Source organism: Gigantopelta aegis, chromosome 5 (genome assembly GCF_016097555.1).
Source record: "Gigantopelta aegis isolate Gae_Host chromosome 5, Gae_host_genome, whole genome shotgun sequence".
Taxonomy (NCBI): domain Eukaryota; kingdom Metazoa; phylum Mollusca; class Gastropoda; order Neomphalida; family Peltospiridae; genus Gigantopelta; species Gigantopelta aegis.
Window position 1 is genome coordinate 30,024,243 of NC_054703.1, and position 17,600 is coordinate 30,041,842.

At 39.2% G+C, this 17,600-nt stretch overlaps 2 protein-coding genes across 2 annotated transcripts in view; one reads left to right on the forward strand and one right to left on the reverse strand.

Annotated features, from left to right (window-relative positions):
- Positions 1–498: 498 nt before the first annotated feature.
- LOC121373598 (zinc finger protein 501-like) lies at positions 499–5,476 on the forward strand. The gene is made up of 2 exons (XM_041500287.1): positions 499–707; positions 3,617–5,476. The coding sequence occupies exon 2, from the start codon at positions 3,913–3,915 to the stop codon at positions 4,957–4,959; it is 1,047 nt and encodes a 348-aa protein (XP_041356221.1). The 5' UTR covers positions 499–707; positions 3,617–3,912; the 3' UTR covers positions 4,960–5,476.
- A 4,921-nt stretch (positions 5,477–10,397) lies between these two features.
- The window catches only part of LOC121373079, a 29,637-nt gene continuing 22,434 nt past the window's right edge, over positions 10,398–17,600 (reverse strand). Inside the window, exons 13-15 of the mRNA XM_041499525.1 lie at positions 14,899–15,078; positions 14,009–14,105; positions 10,398–10,741 (exon numbers count right to left, since the gene is read on the reverse strand). Coding sequence (XP_041355459.1) covers positions 10,560–10,741; positions 14,009–14,105; positions 14,899–15,078 — 459 coding nt within the window. The 3' untranslated portion in view covers positions 10,398–10,559. The remainder of the gene's footprint in view (positions 10,742–14,008; positions 14,106–14,898; positions 15,079–17,600) is intronic.

Below are 17,600 nucleotides of genomic sequence, written 5' to 3' on the forward strand. Positions count from 1 at the left end.
TACGGTTATATGGCGTCGGACATATGGTTAAGGACCACGCAGGTATTGAGAGAGAAAACCCGCTGTCGCCACTTCATGGGCGACTCTTTTCGATTAGCAGCAAGGGATCTTTTATATGCACCATCCCAAAGACAGGGTAGTACATACCACGGCCTTTGATATACCAGTCGTTGTGCACTGGCTGGAACGAGAAATAGCCCAATGGGTCCACCGACGGGGATCGATCCCAGACCGACCGCGCATGGAGCGAGTGCTTTGCCACTGGGCTACGTACGGTCGCCGCTCTCTAGTAGTAACGTTAAACAAAAAAAATTCCACTACATAAAATAAAATGTAAAATAACCAGCCATACGATATGGAAAACGGAATTATATCTGATTGTCACATTATTAATAAAAATCCGCATTTCAACTGATCTAGTCCAAACAAGAGGTTAAAATAGTTTCTTTGTGTCTACTTCCTTTGTAATCAACATAATTATATTTATCGAGTAAATTTATTAACTTGCTAGTGTAGGTTTAAATGTTTGACAAAAATATTGTATGCTTGCTGTGCTCGTTTGGTGCTTATGAAGTAAATGACTATAGAGACTGTATATGTTTCTTATATCACACTAAACACAAGTACTTTATATATCGTATACTTTCAGTCAGTGTTACGTTATCAATGAAGCGGAACACGGAATCGGACTGTTCGATAAAAACAACGTACGTATTTTTCTCTAGTCTCCAGACGTGCAGAAATGCGAGGGAATGGTGACGGGGGTGGGGTGGTAAGCACTATACACAGATGCCTGTATCATTTTGTGTTATTTCCATAATGTGCAGGGGGAGGGACGTAGCCCAGTGGTACAGCGCTCGCTCGATGCGCGGTCGGTATGGGATCGATCCCCGTCGGTGGGCCCATTGGGCTATTTCTCATTCCCGCCAGTGCACCACGACTGGTATATCAAAGGCCGTGGTATGTGCTACTCTGTCTGTGGGATGGTGCATATATAAGATCCCTTGCTGCTTATCGAAAAGAGTAGCCTATGAAGTGGCGACAGCGGGTTTCCTCTCTCAATATCTGTGTGGACCATAACCATATGTCCGACGCCATATAACCGTAAATAAAAGGTGTTGAGTGCGTCGTTAAATAAAACATTCCCTTCCTTCTTCCTTCCATAACGTCGAGCCCAAAATTCCTAATATGTTCCCAAGTTACCCTTTTTATTATTATTATTTATTATATTTTATTTTACGTTCTATGTTCACGTCCGTGTAAATCACATAACGGATATGAGACATATATTTGTGGATATTTTGTTTATCACACATATCACAAATCCTCATTTTTGAATAGTTGTTTAGATATTCAGTTTTCCAAAATCAGCTTGATAAGAAAATTACCGATTGCTGTGATCCATATTTCTCTCAAGTGAAGTATGGTGCATAGATACCAAGCCTGTTTAATTACATAACCAACCCAGGCCCGTAGCATGGTGGACATTATTGGGAGGGGAGTGGGGTGGGGTTGGGTGAGGTGGGGGTGGGGGGGGGGGGGGGGGCAATTGAAGGAGCGCAAGGTGGACACAGGGCTTCTAGAATTTTTATAAAATCCACTAGCCATGAGATCAGTGATTTAAAACATTTACTAGCCACGATTAATAATCCACTTGCCCTACTTTACTTTAAGTAAATACAATTTTACTAAATAACAGTAATAATCGGATCTGTCACCTAAAGAGGGAGATGGAGCTTAAAAACACTTAAGGTTGGGGGTGTGGGAGGTGGGGGGGGGGGGTGTGTGTGTGTGGGGGGGGGGGGGGGTAGTGGGTTACAGGATATTAATATTTAAAAAAATAGACTAAAATGCAGGATTTGCCAACTTTTGTTTTTACCAGCTGTTGGGAGTGGTAATATTAGTTATTTACTAGCCCAACATTGAATATCACTAGCCATGGGAGTGGGGCAACCATAATCTTAGAAGCTCTGGTGGACATTATTGGGGGAGGGGGGGGGGGAAGGGGCAGTTGAACGAGCACCGAAGGCGAGAGATATATGGGGGGTCGGGGGGTTCGATTCAAAGGTTATTTGCACGTTACTGTAACTCTCGCCGTTAATCTCCATCTGTTAATCTCGCTACAACTTTTACATTCAGTTGAGATGTAAAAGTTATCAAAAAAAAAAAGAAAAAAAAAAGAAAAAAAAGAGCCAAAATTATGTGGGGCTGGCCACCCCACCCCCCCTGCTACGGGCATGCAACCATTTATGTAAAACCAAATAACTGATTGGCTATCACTCAGCTTATGAACGTACTTCAAGTTCCTAGGGCAGGACGTACATCAGTGGTAAAATGCTTGCTTGATGTGCGGTCACCGGCCTCGGTTGCGTCGTGGTTAGGCCATCGGTCTACAGACTGGTAGGTACTGGGTTCGGATCCCAGTCGAGGCATGGGATTTTTTATCCAGATACTGACTCCAAACCCTGAGTGAGTGCTCCGCAAGGCTCAATGGGTAGGTGTAAACCACTTGCACCGACCAGTGATCCATAACTGGTTCAACAAAGGCTATGGTTTGTGCTATCCTGCCAGTGGGAAGCGCAAATAAAAGATCCCTTGCTGCTAATCGGAAAGAGTAGCCCATGTAGTGGCGACAGTGGGTTTCCTCTGAAAATGGTGTGGTCCTTAACCATATGTCTGACACCATATAACCGTAAATAAAATGTGTTGAGTGCGTCGTTAAATAAAACATTTCTTTCTTTCTTTTGATATGCGGTCGGTTTGGAATCAATCCCCGTCGGTAGATCCATTGGGCTATTTCTCGTTCCAGCCAGTGCACCACGACTGGTATATCAAAGGCCGTGGTATGTGCTATCCTGTCTGTGGGGGTGGTGCATATAAAAGATCCCTTGCTACTGATGGAAAAAAGCAGCGGGTTTCCTCTCTTAGACTATTTGTCAAAATTACCAAATGTTTGACATCCAATAGCCGATGATTAACAAATCAATGTACTCTAGTTGTGTCGTTAAACAAAACACACTTCAAGTTCCTAATAATTAGCCTTTAAACACGAATCTGTGCAAATGAGCCAAATCAGTTTTGTGACGTGTGCGTGTAGGGGAAGGAAGGAAATGTTTTATTTAACGACGCACTCAACATATTTTAATTACAATTATATGGCGTTAGACATATAGTTAAGGATCACACAGATATAGCGAGAGGAAACCCGCTGTCACCACTTCATGGGCTACTCTCTTTGATTTCAGCAAGGGATCTTTTATATGCACCATTCCACAGACAGGATAACACATACCACGGTCTTTGATATACCAGTCGTGGTGCACTGGCTGGAGCGAGCAGGGTAAGGTTTTGTTTTCAATATATTTTGACTCAACCCACTATGAACTTCGCTCGCCAGAAGCTAGACCCCCCCCCCCCTTACACACACACACACACACACACACACACACACACTCACACAGACACACACACACACACACACACACACACACACACACACACACATCCTGCTAAAATCCTTGAACAGGGCAGTTAACTATACTGCTACGGAATATTTTTAGATATGTAGCAGTCTTAATTTCTATTTTATTTATTCATAAATCTGTTTCTTGTGTAGAGCTTGCTGACTTCGTGGTACAACGTTTGAGAGCTGGACACTGTGCGGCACTTTGTGACGCTTACTGGTTGCAAATTTGAGACGTGTTAGAATAGTCATCCGAAGACGTCAAGTTTGAGGAGTGTTGAAATCGTCATCTGAAGACGTCAAGTTTGAGGAGTGTTGAAATCGTCATCTGAAGACGTCAAGTTTGAGAAGTGTTCAAATCGTCAGCTGAAGACTTCAAGTTTGAGGAGTGTTGAAATCGTCAACTGAAGACGTCAAGTTTGAGGAGTGTTGAAATCGTCAGCTGAAGCATGCCATTCAGTGGTAAGTCGTGTATCATATGCAACGTCTGCTCGCAGTGCTGTAAAAGCAAGTCTTGCTTAGAGATACACATGCGCGTGCACACCGGGGAACGACCCTTCACGTGCGGGGTGTGTCTCAAGGATTTCACAACCATAGGTAACATTAAGAAACACATGTGGCTCCACACCGGAGAAAAACTATTTCAATGCGATGTGTGCACAAAACGTTTTGTTAACAAATCGGGACTCAAACAGCATGCGATGATTCATAGTGATGACAAACCTTACAAGTGTGAAAAGTGCACAAAGGGTTTCACGGGGAATTTCAGCTTGAAAAAACATATGCAGATCCACACTGGTGAAAGATCGTTCACGTGTGAACTGTGCACCAAATGTTTTAGACGGCGTGCCAGCTTGCAAAATCATATCCTGTTGAGACATTCTAATGAGTCGTTTTTGTGTGATGTGTGCACAAAAAGTTTCAAAAAGCGCCCCCTACTTGCACAGCACATGTTGATCCATACTGGTGAAAAACCATTCCTGTGTGAGATTTGTACAAAACGCTTTAGCCAGTCTGCGACATTTAGACAGCACAAGAAGTGTCACTCTGGCGAGAAGCCATTTAAATGTGAAATGTGCACAAAATGTTTTACACGAAGTGGCAACTTGAGACGCCACGAGTTAACTCATACTGGTGTGAAACCATTCAAGTGTGAATTGTGCACAAAATGTTTTACCCAGAGTTCCACTTTGAAACTGCACATGTTGATTCATATGGGTGTGAAACGTTTCAAATGTGAAATTTGCTCAAAACGTTTCACAAAGAATGGAGACTTGAGATGTCACACACTGACACATACCGGCGAGAAACCATTCGTGTGTGAAATCTGTGCGAAATGTTTCACTCATACATCGAGCCTGAAACATCATATGATGGTCCACAAGGGCGAAAAACCATTCAAATGTGAGATATGCACAAACTATTTTACTCATAAATCCAGTCTGAAAAAGCATATGATGATTCACAATGGTGAAAAAAAACCCTTTCAAATGTGAGGTGTGCACAAACTGTTTTAGGCTGCGTTCAACGTTGAGAAAGCATATGATGATTCACAATAGTGAGAAAAAAAACCCCATTCAAATGTGAGGTGTGCACACAATGTTTTAGGCTGCGTTCTACGTTGAGAACGCATATGATGATTCAAAATCAATTGTGAGGTGTGCACAGAATGTTTTGCACTGGGTTCCAAGTTGAGGAGGCATACGTTGATTCACACTGACCTGAGCCCCGTTCCACGAAGCGATCTTAGCCCTAAGATTACCTTAAGCGCATAGCTACCCTATTCACTTTAGTTGATCTTAGGACTAAGATCGCTTCGTGGAACTGGGACCAGACACCTTCCATATATGACTAGGTGTAAAGACATGAAATGCCACAACACACGCATGCGCAATAGTAATAGTTGTGTCCAGTGTTATGGCGCTCGCGGTGTTTTGTCTTCAAATGTTGAACAAGTTATCCTGTTGTCAGTTTTTTTTTTATGGAGAATTAAATCTGGTCAGAACGACAAAACCGTTATTTGTGATCAAAACTGTATCACAAAATAGTAATGGACTCCATTATCAGGCTTTCTGCCAGAGGGTAAAACGGGTATAGTAGCGCCAAACTCAAGGGTAAAACGGGTATAGTAGCGCCAAACCCAAATATTTTGCAGATTTTGATAAAATTAAGGACTCTTATCATTACTGAATGATTTTCTTATCCCTAACCTTAAACCTAACCAATTTTATTTATGGGGGAGGTCCTCATACCCTTTGTTGACTGTGGTTTCATTAAACACGCATATTGTAAATAATCAGTTCCATAGCGCCATACCCCAAAATCCCAGGAGGACTGCCACTCGAGCAGAATCGTTACCGGATAATACAGTGTCATCCTTCCTACACCGCTCAATTGAGGACTGCCACTCGAGCAGAATCGTTACCGGATAATACAGTGTCATCCTTCCTACACCGCTCAATTGAGGACTGCCACTCGAGCAGAATCGTTACCGGATAATACAGTGTCATCCTTCCTACACCGCTCAATTGAGGACTGCCACTCGAGCAGAATCGTTACCGGATAATACAGTGTCATCCTTCCAACACCGCTCAATTGAGGACTGCCACTCGAGCAGAATCGTTACCGGATAATACAGTGTCATCCTTCCTACACCGCTCAATTGAGGACTGCCACTCCCGACTAGTTTACTAAATCAAACTTAGCATCGGACAGAGCTCATTAGAATAAGTACAGCTGTTATCACATGCACTCACGAGCAGTGGCGTAACGTGGGTTGCCAGCGCCCGGGGCAAGGCAAGTATTGCGCCCCCTAACCAGTGGACCGTTAGCACTTCCTGACTCCTTTCCACCAGTCCAGAATTGTGCGCCCGGGACAACCGCCCAGATGGCCCCGCCCACACTACGCCACTGCTCACGAGTCGCTGTCAAAACGGCGATATCAGGTGTTCGTGATAAAAGTGACATTGGTGATGAATTCCATTATTTATTTGTATGTATATTTTTTCATAATTCCCGAGTAAGATTTTTACATCCCTATTATTATACTAGACCAAGCACCTACAAATTCAAAGAACTAATGAGCAGTAAGAAAATAAGTGTATTAACGAAGTTGGCGAAATTTATAAATGTAATTTGCCAGGTTTTTAAACGTCCTGGTAACTGAATAACTCATGTCACAATCAAAACTGTTTCCTAGCTATATTACAGTTATTATTATTATTATTATTATTATTACTGTACCATGTACTACCATTACTATTACTACTACTGCTACTATTATTATACTACTACGACTACCATTACTGCTACCACCATTATTACTACTACTACTACTACTACTACTACTACTACTACTACTACTGTTACAGTTATTATCAATTAATATCATATACAAGTAAATGCATGTATTATGTATTATCATATGTTATTATTTCATCCTCCTGTAAACCATCTTGTCACGTTTATACTATTTATTATGTATGTTCCTCTAACGCCGTTGTGGAACGGCCTGAGTGTAATACAGTTCTGTTCTGTGAATGGAGTGGCAGTCCTCCGTGGCGGTACAGGAAGGATGTATTACCCAGATAAGGATCTCGGGAGTGGCTGTCCTCCAGTAGACGAGACATTAGATAGAAATCGTATTAGGCATATGGTATTACTCGCATTGCACACGATTCACAACACTTACCCCACGTATATAGTACCCTCTTCTCCTCAATTTTATTGCCATGGAAATAAATGTTTGATAGCTACGAAACCCCCAGTGACGTGTATTAGTGTAGGCATGAAAGGTTGCATGCGGTGAGGTGTGAAATGGGAAACTTATTTCTACATTCAGCCGATATTATAAATGTAATACAACTCAAAATTAAAATTAATTCAAAAATCTTTAATCATAGAATATTCTCTATATAGAAGCGGTATAATAAATTAAACACACAATACAAGCTGTAATATTCAAACTAACGTGCCCTTGAATCAACCAATCAAACACTGATACGTGCTTACATCCAATGAACAGTCTTACCATTTCTGTAAGACTGAGAAAGAGCGAGAAAGACATGCACACGTAATTCGAGAAAAGAAGAATTAAGAGAAAAGCAGAGAGAGAGAGAGAGAGAAAGAGAGAGAGAGAGGTGTGGGGGAGGGGGGGGGAGGGAGACAGACTCAGAGAGAGATAGAGAGGGAGATAGACTGAGAGAGAGGGTGGGAGGGTGGAAGAGGGAGATAGACTCAGAGAGAGAGAGAGAGAGAGAGAGAGAGAGAGAGAGAGAGAGAGAGGGGAGATTCAGACTCAGAGAGAGAGAGAGAGAGGTGGGGATTCAGAGAGAGAGAGAGAGAGAGAGAGAGCGAGCGAGCGAGCGAGCACATATTAATACAAGCAACCTTTATAACAAACGATATACAAACACACCGTTTGAAATATGTTTGACTGATTATTTTCTATTATTGTGTTATTTATGTTCCGTTTAATTTCGCAATACGTTTAGATCACCCGAAATAATATTGATGAAGTGTTACAAATAAAACAATAAAAAAGTCTTACATGGACATGACAACATGAAAACGTCTCAGGAGGGTCAAAAGGTCTAAGGTCCTAATCAAAATTATACCCAACCGTTTTTGCTTAGTCACATTACTGATATTCAGTCTCACGTTACTGATATTCAGTATCACGTTACTGATATCCAGTCTCACGTTACTGATATTCAGTCTCACATTACTGATATTCAGTGCTCAATTACTCGCATTCAGTCCCCAATTACTGACATTCAGTCTCACATTACTGATATTCAGTCCACAGTACTGACATTCAGTCCCACATTACTGATATTCAGTTCACAGTACTGACATTCAGTCCCCAAATACTGACATTCAGTCTCACATTACTGATATTCAGTCTCACATTACTGATATTCAGTCTCACATTACTGACATTAAGTCCGACGTCACAGCCCTCTATTTTATACAGGCACAACTACTCTAAATGTAATCTCGAATACCACGTGTTAGTGACGATCCAGTGATTGGTTATAATCGAACATTGATCGGTTTGACTCTACCGATGTGATGATCGCTTATGAAAAGCAATAATCGATTGTGTGGCAAAACGTAAACTCTTATTATTCTTGCAGTTTAAATAACCTATTCCCAAGACTACTACGTGTTCAGGACATCTAGTGTTGAAAATTTTACCGGAGAGCCTTACCCCTAACCCCCTAGAGACTTTGTTTTGCACCCCCCCCCTTAATCTGTCAGGCCCCCCCCCCCCCCCCCCCCAATGTCTACTTGCTTTCGCCATGCCTGGCATACAGTAACTGGTGACCATAATGCTGATGGAGTTTTCCGATTTTCATTCGAGGAATGTCCACGACTCGTGCATAATGAGTGAAAGCGGGGTTGAGTATAATTGAGACGAGGACACGGTAGCATACTAAAATTAAAGGCACATGGACCCGTTTGTGTGCGCTGGACATTTTTGTATAAAACTAGTTTCATTTTGTTTTCTTTAACAACACAACTAGAGCACATTGATTTATTAATCATCGTTTATTGGATGGCAAACATTTGGTAATTTGGACACATTGTCTTAGAGAGGAAACCCACTAAATGTTTTCCTTAGCAAGGAGTCTTTCACATGGACTAACCCCAAAACAGGATATCACATACCACGGCCTTTGATATACCAGTCGTAGTGCATAGGCTGGAATGAAAAATAGTTGACCGGAATCGCATTGGGTTATTTCTCGTTCCAGCCAATGCAATGGCACATTAAAGGCCGTGGTATGTGCTATCCTATCTGTAGGGTGGTGCATATAAAATACCCTTTGCTACTAATGGACAAATACCTCTAAGACGATATGCTCAACTTGTCAAATGTTTGACATACAATATCAACTAAAATGGGTAAAGTCTAGTTTTTAAACACTAAGGCATATTTTTCACCTGGAGACCAGTTTTAACCCGTAAAAAAGGACACTAAGTTTGGTTAATTTACAAAATGTAACAAAATTGTATACAACAGAGAGAAACAAGAGTCTGTGACGTTGAAATACCCTTAAAATAGACTAAAACGCGACTCCGTAACACTTACTTCTCAGACGCATGTTTGTCTTTAAAACTATGAAAAATGCATTTCGTGGTACTAGAAACACTAGGATGACCTGAAACACTTCAGTTGTACGGAAATGGATATTCTAAACAATGCAATATAAGTAATGTTTGATTTCAGTGATCATAAAGGGCTCTAATAGTGAAAAATATGCCTTAGTGTTTAAAAACTAGGGTTTGTACCTTCAACGACTAAAATTGGACAATATAATTAAAACCTTTTTTTTTAATATCCGTGTTTTATATACAGTACATTTGTAGCCATCCTAATGTTTGTAGTAGGTCAAAGTTCATTTTATTTCCCAACTTTTGTTTCTTACGTGGCTATAGATTAATACTCGCACGTGCAGCAGTTTACACATGTATTCCGACGCAGTGCTCAAACCATAAAATAGCCTTCGACCGTTTATCATTCACAAAAGTAAACAAGCGTAATATTATCTCTCGTGTTAAAAGTCTGTCTTGGCGAAAAATACCACCCTGTTGTTAAAAGGTTATTAATATCATGCTCCTTTAAAGAGACATTCCTGAGTTTGCTGCAATTTTTAAGATGTTATGGACTAACAGAGACTTTTTAACGATTATAATTACATATCAATTATATTTTTCTGCATAATATAGTAGTGGCTGTATATTAAATGTGTTTCTGATCATTCTAATATTTGCACTAGGTTAAATTTCACTTTATTTCCTAAAATATATTTTTCCGTACGTACGAAATTATTTGAAGACAACCCAGTTTGGGATTCTTACAAATATTAAGACGACTAGAAACGCATTAAATATACAGACAATGATATTCTAAACAAGAAAATATATTTAATATGTAAGTTTAATCGTAGAAATATTTTATTAGTCGGAAACACCTTACAATGCAGCAAACTCAGGAATGTCCCTTTAATAGGAGTAGAGTGGTCGCCAGATTTTTTTTAAAACGCTGCAATGTGGGCGACCAGTCTATAAGACTCAGATTTGCGTCAAACTAAGCGTTATGTTCCTCAGCCACTGCTTGCTTCGTGTTTTCGTAGGTTCTCGGTTCGAACCCAAGACCACCTTCCACGTTTTTCCTACCGAACAAGTTCAGTTTATTTATGGCAAACAGAACACCAAACCCGATAAGAAAACTTATCAACAGCATAGCAACTGCAAGTCCTGCCATGGCGCCTGCAATAGAAAATAAACAGACAATAAGTAAATGTTAGGAAAGAAAATGGATTTGTTTTTGTGTTTAAACCGACACCTGAAAACATTTTGAACTACGTCAGGTCCTAACTAGGGATGGAACAACTATTCGATGTTGTCGAAAACTGCAGTTGTAGGTCGCTGCACCGTTTCCAAATTTTCATTTCGTTGTGTGGGTGTTGTTGTTGTTTGTTTGTTTGTTGTTGTTTTAAAAAAAAATAATTAAATGTATAAACGTTGCTGGTAATCCCGATGACCCATAAAGTATTTCGGCCAATCACAACATTCGATTTCCTTAAACCGGACATGTTTGTATGGGCGATAGGTGTTGTTCGGATCCTGCACAGAACTCGCGAATTTCTTGCCGGGACAGTACAAATTGTAACATCTCAAAATAGGGACTGACCTCAGTGATTTATCCGCCGTGAGAATAAACATTTTAAGTATGTTTCGTCCCAGTTGTCAAAATTTAAAAAAAAGGAAACAAGTGTTAAAGGGACATTCCTGAGTTTGCTGCATTGTAAGATGTTTCCGACTAATAAAATATTTCTACGATTAAACTTACAAATTAAATACAGTTTCTTGTTTAGAATATAAGTGTCTGTATATATATTCAATGTGTTTCTGGTCGTCTTAATATTTGTAAACAAGCCCAAACTGCATTTTGTCTTCAAATAATTTCATACATACGAAAAAAATAGTTTTTAGGAAATAAAATAAAATGTAACCTAGTACCTATATTAAAACGATCAGAAACACGTTTAATATAAAGCCACTAATATTTTATGCAAAAAATATATTTGATATGTATTTACAGTCGTGAAAAAGTCTCTGTTAGTCGATAACATCTTAAAAATTGCAACAAACTCAGGAGTGTCCCTTTAACTTTAAGAATTATAAAATGACGCCCAATTTCCGTCATATTAATTTAAAACGATTCAACATCGTTAATTTCCGTAAGTTTTTATTGGGACGAAATCGTCCGCAGTTCCTGAACTACAATGTACGCAAACTACTTTTCACTTTTTTCACTTTAAACAGTAGGCCAATATATTATGTATTTGTGCATATATCGAGTAATCCGTACTTTAATATATATATATATATTTAGACCTTGAGAGGGAGAAGTTTTTAACCAGAGGGAGACTTGAATTTATTTCTATTTTTTACAGTAATAAACAACAAAAAAGCAATGTACCACGATAAGCATTTAAACCGGGATAATTAATCCTTAATTACGCATGTCGCCATCTCCAAATTCCTGGTCAGTCACCCGTGAACGCATGTTGCCAAGCATGTGGCCTCAGTTTTGACAGGGCGACTTTGGTGTCGCTCCAGACACACGACCAGGGCAAAGTTGGCGAGATCAAGGCGAAGTTTGTATATATATATACAGTCAAACCTGTCTTAAGCGATCACACAAGGGAGTAGATAAAATTGGCCGCTTAAGACAGGTGGCCGCTGATTACAGGTTGCGACATATAGTCTTTAAAACATATGTTGTCGTTTCTTGTTTTAGCATCTGTACTGCTAATTAATGGATATGTGCTTCACAGTTTACTATAAATAAACGTTCAGAAAAAAACTGCAACTGGAATATTAAATTAACCGTTCTCAACACGTTTGTTTTCTCTTTCCATGTAATTGTTTAATTTCTACTTCATGCAGTGTATTGTCATAGTATGTGAATCTACAAATGTCAAGTGTAGCCTGCCAAGAGGCAATTAGATGTTTTCCACAGTCATACTTTCTTAACTGATACACAGTAGAGATGTCGGGACTGAATGGGCACTAGTATTCCTGAAGGTGTGAAGATCGATTATTTGCTGCACCTTATCGCTGTTGTTAAATATCACTTTTATATAATAGTAAACATTCACTGTGGCCGCTTAATACAGGTATTTTAGCGATTTGGGATCCGATTTGGGTGGCCGCTGGCCGCGTTAGACAGGTGACCGCTTATTGCAGGCGCATTTACGTTATAAATTGTTAGGGAGGGAAAAAAGTGGCCGTTTAAGGAAGGTGACCGCAGAATACAGGTGGTCGCTAGGACAGGTTTGACTATATATATATATATATATACACACACATACACACACACACATCACACACACACACACACACACACACACACACACACACACACACACGTACTTCTCATCAAAGATTTGAGATCATCAAAGTAATCATAAACATGACAGAAATATGTCTTGACATATATCTTTCTTTTAGATTTCTATAATGTGTACATGACACGGTCACACCCATATATAATGTAGGCCAGAATGCATCTAAAGACAACTGAATTAAAAAAAAAGAAAAAAAGAGACTATCCCTAGCATTCTCGCCCCCAACTTATTTTGCCAACTCTCTGAACTCAAATCCTGGGGACACATTGCCCAAGTATTCCAGACCCAACACGCTAACATGGCACGGCAAAATTGCAATTTTTGTTTTCTAGTCAAGATATAATTTTATATTTAGAATTATTTTACAAATGACCTTTAACAATAAAAATGTCTTGCTCTTAAAGTAGTTTATAAAAATATATGTATGATAATTGGCGTACTTGTACTACTTGTAAAACATATCGTGAATAAACCGAACCACGAATAAATCGAACCGTGGACCAAAAACCGAAAACCAAACCGAAAATAAAAACAAAAAACAGAACCGTCCCATCCCTAGTCCTAACTGCTGGGGGGTGGGGGAGAGAGAGACAGAGACAGAGACAGAGAGCGAGGGACAGACAGACAGAGAGAGCGAGGGAGGGAGCGAGAGAGAGAGAGAGAGAGACAGAGCGAGCGAGGGACAGACAGACAGAGAGCGAGGGAGAGAGAGAGACAGACAGACAGACAGAGGGAGAGAGAGGGAGCGAGAGAGAGACACAGAGAGAGAGAGACACAGAGAGGGAGAGACACAAAGAGACACAGAACGAGAGGGACCAACTCAGAGACAAGGGGTGGGGTAGGTATAGGGCAGGAGAAAGATAGGGGTGGAAGGAGATATCGAGCATAAGCGTATGAGAAGGGGGGGGGGGGTGGGGGGGGGGCGGGAGTGAGTGAGTGGGGCGTACCTGCTTCCTTTGCATCCTACCCACCCGAAAACATGAAACATTGTTCCTAATTTTTCTTTAACACAGTTATTTTTGTTTACTTTGAAATGTCCTATTAAGAGTCTGGATTCTTTGTGTTATGCACCCCACTTATTTCAGTCAGGTCCGGCCCTGTAGAGAAATAAAGAACTCACCTCCACTGTAGCCTTGAGGTGGCGGTTGATTGCCGTAGTAGTAGTTGACGACGACGTCCCCGTTGTCGCTGTATGGCTGTGCTACCAGCGGCTTCACCTGGAAGTAAAACGTTGTATGATGAGTGTGAGAACAACAACAAAGAGAGACTCACTGAGAAAAAGTGACAGAAAGTTTGAGAGAAGAGAGAGTGACTCACTTAAATAAACTGACAGAGAAAGTTTGAGAGAGAGAGAGAGAGAGAGAGAGAGAGAGAGAGAGAGAGAGAGAGAGAGAGAGAGACGGAGATAAAGTGACAGAGAAAGTGTGACGGAGGGGAGAGAGAATGAGAGAGACACTGAGAGAAAGTGTGATGGAGGGGGGTGGGTGGGTGGTGGAGAGAATGAGAAAGAGTGAGTAGAAAAACAAACGTGAGAAAAAGAAAGAAAGAAGTGTTTTATTTAACGACGCACTCAACACATTTTATTTACGGTTATATGGCGTCAGACATATGGTTAAGGACCACACAGATTTTTTTTAGGGGAAACCCGCTGTCGCCACATAGGCTACTCTTTTACGACAGGCAGCAAGGGATCTTTTATTTGCGCTTCCCACAGGCAGGATAGCACAAACCATGACCTTTGTTGAACCAGTTATGGATCACTGGTCGGTGCAAGTGGTTTACACCTACCCATTGAGCCTTGCGGAGCACTCACTCAGGGTTTGGAGTCGATATCTGGATTAAAAATCCCATGCCTCGACTGGGATCCGAACCCAGTACCTACCAGCCTGTAGACCGATGGCCTGCCACGACGCCACCGAGGCCGGTCCTGAGAAAGAGAGAGACAAAAAGTGAGCAATGTAATATGTAAAATCGTATCTCTGCACGAGTGGGAGTGTACAGGAAGCCTACCCCTTTGAATATGTTTGGGTTGAGAGCGACGACAAACTGTCCGGTTGTGACGGTGATCCGGAGTTTGGCGACGGCGTCTCCGAGTTGCACCTCCATCGTGTTGGCGTGGGTGTCGCCCTGAATCGGCGGTTTGTCGAGCATCGTGAACGAGATGATGATCCCGTGCTGGTAGTAGTCAACCTGAAACACGTGACTACTATTATTATTATTATTATTGTTATTATTGTTATTATTTTTATTACTGTTATTACTGTTATTACTGTTATTATTATTATTATTATTATCATCATTATTATTACTATTATTATTATTACCATTATTATTATTACCATTATTATTATTAGGCCGGAATTTTTTTAAAACTTGTTTCCTATTACATGCTGGAAAAATATAAGGTAGGTAGGTAGGAAAAACATTTTATTTTGGAAAATAATTTTATTTATGGATATTAAATAAAGGTGTTGACTACCGGTATCCAAAATAACCTCTGCATGTATAGAAATGCATTATGCAAACCAACAATACCATTCATCACAGTGTTTTCCCTAGAAATGAAGTAAGGCATAGTAAAGTGACGTTTTGGGGGCATATTTTATGTGCAGTTTAAAATATAATGACTTTTCTTTCCATTATACAATTTTCAAAAGGACAAAAACCGTATGGCCATTTTATTTTCTATATCCATTTCATAACTTAATTTAAAAAATTAAAATATGTAGTACTATCCAAATAGGTGTGTTTAAAGGCTTCTTTTTACATGGGCAACTTATAACTTTATAAAAGATAAGGCATTTTGATTTTGAGGGCAACATGGTGCTAACCTATCTGTGGGAGAGTACATACAAAAGACCCCTTGCTGTTTAATAATAGGCAGGTTTACTCTCATACTAACACTTAACTTCTGTATTGGTCCAGGACAGACTTGGTTTAACTTTAATTGGATAGAAACCAGTAAATAAGTTATAACAATTTCTTTTAATGAAAACTAACAAGAAGGGTTCTATATTTATCTGTCCATCAATAACATTATTTTTTTTTTTTATAAATATTATCTTTCCTAGTGTATCTAAGAAATGGTAGACTTACCAATTTTATAATTTGCAATGTTAGTTTTATTCTGTATGCATCCAGTATTAAAGTACACACTTGGTTTGATGCAGTCAATTGGTCCAATGAATAGAAATGCAGTACAAATGCTCAGGATGCTCAAACGAATGTTGAAAAGTAAAGTTTGTTTTATTTAACGACACCACTAGAGCACATTGATTTGTATCTTTAATATCATCGGCTATTGGACGTCAAACACATGGTCATTCTGACACTGTTTTTAGAGGAAACCCGCGAAGTTCCCAGTGACCACTTACAAAAAATAACGAAACGCATCGAGATCTTACTGACATGTTTAATCATTTGATTTGGCAGTAAACTCCATCAGTATCGGTAAACATTCCCTCCCCTAGTTTATCAGAAGGTCACTAAATTTCTACAAGGCCAGTTTGTCGCTGGAGTAAATAATTAAATATAGTTATTATTATTATTATTATTATTATTATTATTATTAATCGGAACACCTCGCTGCGCTAGATGTAGAGTAAATCGGAAAAGATCGCATATATTCGTGAAAACAATTTTCCGACTCTTCGCCCGATATCTCACGAAAGTTACCGAACTTCAATTTGAAGGGAAGTAACTCCATCAATCAATTGTTAGAAGAAAACATTTCGTGGCTAATGGGTCGCCAATAAAACTAGATTTGCGACAGTAAAACCACCGATATACGTCCTCAAATCGGAAAAGACAGTAGGGTTATCCCCTAAATGACACGAAATTAGTGCTTGTGATAGTTTTGGAATGTTTTCGTGGAAATCGTTATTATATTAAAAAAACATTTTTGGATATACAAAAAAGTTTTAGGGTCGGCAGGTTCAAATTAGGGTCGGTCGGGTAACCGGAAACAAACAATATTTTATGATACGCCTTATCATCATCATCATTATTGTTATTATTATTATTATGATCGGAGGTTTGTCGAACATCGTGAACGAGATAATGATCCCGTGCTGGTAGTAGTCAACCTGAAACACGTGACTATTATTATTGTTGTTGTTGTTGTTGTTGTTATTTTTGTTGTTGTTGTTGTTGTTGTTGTTATTTTTATGACTTATTATTTTTATTATCATTTTATTTTTATTTTTATTATTACTATTATTATTGTTATTATTATTATTAATTATTATTAGTTATTATTTTTATTACTATCATTATTATTATTGTTATTATTATTTTTATTACTATCATTATTATTAGATATATTTTTATTATTACTATTATTATTACCCTTATCATCATCATCATCATCATTATTATTATTATTATTATTATTATTATTATTATTATTATCGTGAACGAGATGATGACCCCGTGCTGGTAGTTGTCAACATGAAACACGTGATCTGTAGTTGTTGCTGTTGAGGTTGTTTATGATTGATGATAATGTTGTTTATGATTGATGATAATGTTGTTTATGATTGATGATAATGTTGTTTTATGGTGGGTACTAATGTATTTTTTTTCATAACTTGTTTGTTTAAATATTTTTATGATTATTTGTTTCTTTGATAGTTTCTTTCTTTCTTTATTTGTCTGTTTGTTAAAACATATGTTTATCGTTAAAATATATTACTGTGATCGTGTGGTCACCA

Bases quoted from the DNA above. Each gene is read 5' to 3' on its own strand.
- LOC121373598 (XM_041500287.1), top strand. From the start codon at position 3,913: ATGCCATTCAGTGGTAAGTCGTGTATCATATGCAACGTCTGCTCGCAG.